Source organism: Dioscorea cayenensis, chromosome 10, assembly GCF_009730915.1.
Source record: "Dioscorea cayenensis subsp. rotundata cultivar TDr96_F1 chromosome 10, TDr96_F1_v2_PseudoChromosome.rev07_lg8_w22 25.fasta, whole genome shotgun sequence".
NCBI lineage: Eukaryota > Viridiplantae > Streptophyta > Magnoliopsida > Dioscoreales > Dioscoreaceae > Dioscorea > Dioscorea cayenensis.
In genome coordinates, this window is record NC_052480.1 from 20,517,205 (window position 1) to 20,523,421 (window position 6,217).

The 6,217-nt window shown below is 35.8% G+C and overlaps 1 protein-coding gene across 1 annotated transcript; it reads left to right on the forward strand.

The window, feature by feature from the left end:
* Nucleotides 1–1,378: 1,378 nt before the first annotated feature.
* Nucleotides 1,379–4,498, forward strand: LOC120270348 (receptor like protein 22-like). The gene has a single exon (XM_039277349.1). It carries the CDS (start codon nt 1,379–1,381, stop codon nt 4,496–4,498), a length of 3,120 nt encoding a protein of 1,039 aa, XP_039133283.1.
* Nucleotides 4,499–6,217: the final 1,719 nt, after the last annotated feature.

Here is a 6,217-nt window from a genome sequence, read left to right on the forward strand (position 1 = left end):
GTGCTGGTGAGTGGTTTTTATTGTCCTCAAGCAAGTGAGTAAAACAACTACAATAATTTTATTATTTTATTTTAATTTAAATTTAAATATAAAAATTTTGAAAAATTAAGATGGGTTGGGATTTGATTAATCTTGAAAAAGATTGAAAGACGTGTTGTTGCTTCTTAATATTTTTGTAAGAAGTTATGTAAAAACTTCACATGATAGCAATGCAATCAAAACCAAGACCAGAAGGAAGAAAACTTTAGGTCAAACTATCTACTTACATATATATATATATATAGAGAGAGAGAGAGAGAGAGAGAGCGCCAAAATCTTCCAATGATTTCAATCATAGTAACCACATCATCTTCTAACTTTCATGGTTGGTTAAGGGGTTAACTGCTTGTTCATTTTAAACAAAATATAAAAAATATAAAAAATAAATAATAAAAAATAAAAAATAAAAAATATTAAAAGCTTTCGATATATTTTTTTATTCTAATTATAATATTTTTATTATTTATTTTTTTATTGTTGTTTTTTGAATTTTTTAATCTACCCTAATTTTTTAATTTTTTAATGAAATATTAAAAATATCCCCAACAACTAACAAGGAGGCGAGTTTGCTCTCCTCATGTTGGACGTAAATCCATTGAGATAAAGTAGTTCTAATGATACAATTTTATTTTAATTTCAAATTAAAAATAGAAATTTTGAAAATTAATATTTGTTGGGAATTTGATAAAGTTTGAAAGAGATGACCTTACTATCATCAAAAAATTTATGAAACTTCTCCTATAGTAGGAACACAAAGAAAGTGGAAACAAAAAAAGATCTTTTGATAAAATTTGACGAACGTATGTACAATCAGGGTATGATATAGTAGACAATAATGACATGTCTATTTGCTTCCACCTAGTCAACAAGGGAATTAAGTTTCAAGCTTGTACACATAATTAAAGACCATTTGCACCACTTTAATGAGATAAATATCATTCAACCAAAGATTTTTAATAAAAAAAAAAAAGAATTTATGTTCAAACTCTAATTTATATATATATATTTACAGTGGCTTAAAGATAAAGTGGGTGAAGCAACCGTTTTAGGCCTCTCAATTTTGAGTTAGAAGATCAGCGGACTAGCGTTCCCCCTAACCTACAATTGCTTCTAACATAACAGTGGAACATCTTTTTGCACGTGAAATTTAATTTATATAAACTTTTTATTAATAAATAATTTATATAAACTCGTCAAATAATTTGAGCGCAACAGAAACAAAGAGGAAAAGAAAAGAACATCCGTTCAAACTCTCTTTAATTCTTCTTGTAAGGACATATTATATATATATATATATATATATATATGACAACAAACTCTATGAAACCATAGTTTAACAATGATGTGCAATCACAGTAACCCCATCACCTTCTTCTTGGTTTGCCTTGCCTTCCTCTTGAGGTTCAGGTCCTCGGCCAGTGCTTTCACCTCCCACTCCCAATGTCTTCACCTTCTCGAGCTCAAGAAAGGCTTCCTCTTCTCTAATGCAACCACCACCTCGCTCTCTTCTTGGCTTCCCGCCACCGACTGCTGCGCTTGGGAGGGGATCACCTGCGAACAAGTTTCCGGTCTGGTCGTCTCTCTTGATCTCAGCGACCGAGGCATCTCCGGTAAGATCATGCCATCCCTCTTCAATATCACCTCCATTCAAAGTCTCAATCTTGGCTACAACTCGTTCGACGAAAGTCCTCTACTTGAAATTGGAAACCTTGCCAATCTCACTCATCTCAACCTCTCTAATTCCGGAGTTTTTGGTCAAGTCCCGTTGGGCATCTCTCACCTTAAAAAGTTGGTATCTTTGGACCTCTCTTGGTCACCTCCATTGCAGCTCCGGAAGCTCGTTGGAGGCCTTTCAAACTTGAAGGAACTCTATTTAAATGGTGTCAATGTCTCTGCAAATGGGACTGAATGGTGTGGTGTCATATCTGAATCTACTCCAAAGCTTGAAGTTCTCAGCTTGGTGGGCTGTTCACTCTCAGGACCAATTGACAGTTCGCTGTCGAAGCTTCGGTATCTCTCTCGTCTTCGTCTTGATAACAATGATTTGTCAACCGAGGTGCCCGTATTTTTTGAAGATTTCTCATCTTTGGTTGCTCTTAGTCTCTTTAACTGTAATCTCCAAGGCTTGTTTCCCAAACGTGTGTTTCAACTGAAGAACTTGAAGTATATTGACATATCACGCAATGATATGCTTTCAGGCTCTTTGCCGGAATTCCCAAAAGATAGCACTTTGGAGAGCTTGCTGGTTTCCTCGACGAATTTCTCTGGGTTTTTACCGGATTCTTTGGGAAATTTGAAGACTTTGATGGGGTTGGATCTTAGTGCTTGTCATTTTTCAGGTTCAATACCTTTGTCATTTAGGAATCTGAGCAAATTGGTTTATCTGAACCTCTCGCATAACAATTTCAGTGGGAAGATACCATTGATTTTGGGAGGAGATTGGATTTCTGAAATTTTGCTGTCAAATAATAATTTGACAGGATCCATCCCTCAGTCTTTTGGGCAGCTCAATCGTCTTGTTACTCTTGATTTACAGAAGAACTCTCTCTCTGGACCAATCCCCATGTCTTTGTTCACTCTTCCAGCATTGCAAGTGTTGCAGCTAAATGAGAACAAGTTTTTCGGTCAGTTGGAAGAGTTCTTGAATGCTTCTTCCGTGTTAGAAGTTGTTGATTTGGGCATGAATAATCTGCAAGCAGAGGTACCAAGATCAATGTTTGATCTATCGGGTCTCATGTCTCTTACATTGTCCTCAAACAACTTCAGTGGCACAATTGAGCTAGATTTGTTTCGCAACCTCCAGAATCTTGAATACTTGGATCTCTCAAATAACAAGTTGACGGTGTTAGATGGAGCTGATGATTCTTCTCTTCTCCCTTCCCTTGCAGTGTTGAGGATGGAGTCTTGCAATCTAATGACTATTCCAGCTTTCTTGAAGCATAAAAACAACACGGAATGCGTAGACCTTTCAAATAACAGAATTGGCGGTACCATACCTGACTGGATATGGAGCATTGGGGACATTAGCATGAGCTATTGCTACTTGAATTTATCTCACAACTTTTTCACAGGTATTGAGGGCCCTCCTTCTCATATCAAAATGAGCATTGGTTTTATTCTGGATCTCCGCTCTAACTTGCTTGAAGGACCAATTCCCCTCCCTCCACCGAATAGTTTCATTGTGGACTACTCAAACAACCATTTCACTTCTTCCATCCCTTCCAACATGTCATACTACCTAACCAGTGCCGTATTTCTTTCATTGTCTGACAATAATCTCACAGGAGAAATTCCCGTGTCAATTTGCAATGCAACAAATCTCAGAGTCCTTGATGTTTCCTTCAACAGCTTGAATGGATCATTGCCAGGTTGCCTCATGGAGAGCCTTTCTGAACTTTTAGTTCTTAGAGCTCGAGGTAACAGATTTCAAGGGGCCATTCCTCAACAAATCAGTTCAAGGTGTGCTCTGCAAAAGATCAATCTCCATGGAAACAAATTGGAAGGAAGAGTACCACGATCGTTGGCCAACTGCAACAAGCTAGAGTTTCTAGACTTTGGCAGCAATAAACTAGTCGATTCTTTCCCATATTGGTTGGGCAACCTTCCTGCTCTAAAAGTTCTTGTTCTGAGGGAAAATGGATTCTATGGACCCTTTGGAAACACTGATGGAAATTGTGAAGGTAATTACACCTTCTCAATGGTGCACATCTTAGACATTTCTTCTAACAATTTCACTGGTACTCTTCCTTCTGATTGCTTCAAGAATATGAAAGCAATGATGAGTGATCAGGAGATGCTTGATACAAGTGGCGGGTTGGTGACTAATTTTTCATTTTTTGTTGGATTATCAGGGGACATCATTAATTTATTTGATTCATCAGATTATTGGGATTTGGTTACAGTGGCTTTGAAAGGTGTTAAGAGGAACCTAGTAAATACTATAACGATCTTCGTAGCTATTGACATGTCGAATAATCAATTTGAAGGGCATCTGCCTGAAGCTATCGGGGACCTCACAGCACTCATTTCGCTAAACATGTCAGGTAATGCTTTCAATGACCAAATTCCACAAGTGTTTGAAAATTTGATGGAGCTGCAGTCATTGGACCTTTCGCAAAACCACCTCTCTGGACAGATTCCTAACTCACTGGCCTCCCTGACATTTCTATCCTTTTTGAATCTTTCGAATAATAACTTAGTTGGAAGAATACCATATGGGAACCAATTCTCCACATTCTCAAGGTATTCATTTGAAGGGAATCCTGGTCTGTGTGGGAATCAATTATCAAGGCAGTGTGTTAGTTCTAGTGTAGAGCCTTCTTCAGATTTCAGTGATACATCCACTGAGTTTGACATGGAAGTGGTATGGACCTGGTTGTTCACAGGATTGGGCTTCGGACTAGGACTTGCGTTTGTTATTGGCTTTCAGATGCTTTTTCCCAGGTGGAAAATATGGTAAAAGTTGTTCAAGCAGTTCCTGAACATATAATTTTCTGCACTATGTTTCTTTTATTTTGTGCTTTTGCTCGAATTGGCAAGTATAATGTATATATGCATATTTATTTGTTCTTTATTTTGTTTGAATTTGTTTTGTACAAGAATATCGTTTACCTGCATTAAAATAATTGTACTAAAATCAGCTATATGAAATTCATGTGCATTGTTTGATTGATGCAGATATGAAGCATATATTTTTCTGTTAAATAAACTCCACTTGACAGGATCCTACTGTCTAAGCACAATAACATTCCTTGAACATGGATCTTGTCCTTAGTGCAACAAGAAAGAAGACGAGTTTTAAATCATAGTTTTAAGTTGTGAATGCACAACACAAACATTGACTTCTTAAATGCAATTTATTTTTGCATTGTCATGTTGGAAACATCTCTCTTCAATATGAAAGTTGTCGACTGAGGTAGGTATTGGATTGACGTAGCATGAAAGCAACATAAAACTATTCTAGGCCACAAATAATGACAGATTTGTTGGCTAATAATGACGTCTGCATGATCATATTCCATCTCTGTAGTTAAAGTTGGAGATGATAGTCAAACATTGAACAAAACATGTGAAACTGAAAATTGCCCAAAGAAATGTCAAAGATCATGATTCATCTTAATTAATAAATTTTTCAAGTCTTAATATATATTTTCAAAATCATGATTTAGGATGCAGTTTTTTTTTTCCAGAGGTGGTCTTCGATTTTTGAGGGTACTAAATTGGCTACTGGTTTTCTATTTTTTTGTCCGTCATCATTATTTCTTTTTCTTTCTATTTAAGATGGTTTATATTTTTTGAATATTCGTTTTAGAGTCAAATTATTGTTGTGGTGAAGCAATTCTTTATTATAAAATTATTTAGGTAAAGTTTGATTGAATGTAATTATAAATGTAGTGGATTATTAGTTATAATTTTAATATGAATGCTTGGATTTTAAAATTCAGTGGAGTCAAATATGGTGTTTGGTTGGTTGTAATTGAGATGTAATACAAAATTTTGTATTTAGTTGGAGAAATATGTAAATTTGAAATTTGAAAACATGTGTTTGGTTGATGTATTGGAAAGACTTAGAATCCATGTGGTCTCTCAAGTGTATCACGTAAGATTTAAGTATCATATGCCGAACCTTTTCATCTAGTAAGGACATACGTAAAATATAAGTCAAAGTTTGCGGCAACAAGCAAATTTTGTATATGACATGGTTTTTGGCTATGAAATGTTACAACTTCATATATAGGAACAGACACATGGATATGGGTCTGATTTAGAGCTCCAATACAATCTTCTCATTAACACATTTTTAACTAAGAATTCGTTATAAGATAGAAAATTCAAGACAAGTAGAAAATTTATGGTATAATACCCGAATTGATTCCTCTATTTTTCTCTTTCTTCCCTTTTAGTCATCTACTCAGAAATATTCCCAACTAGTCCTTCTACTCTTAAAAATGGACCCAATTAGTCCCTCTACGCTTAGTCTCTTCCCAACTAGTTCTTCTGCTCTTGAAAATACAGAAACTAGTTGGGTCATTTTCAAGCGTAGAGGGACTAAGTGGGCCCATTTTCAAAAGTGGAGAGACTAGTTTGGAGCATTTATGAGTAGAGGGACCAAAAGAGAAGAGAGGGAAAAGTAGAGGGACAAATTCAGGTATTATACCGAAATTGATCAATACCTTGA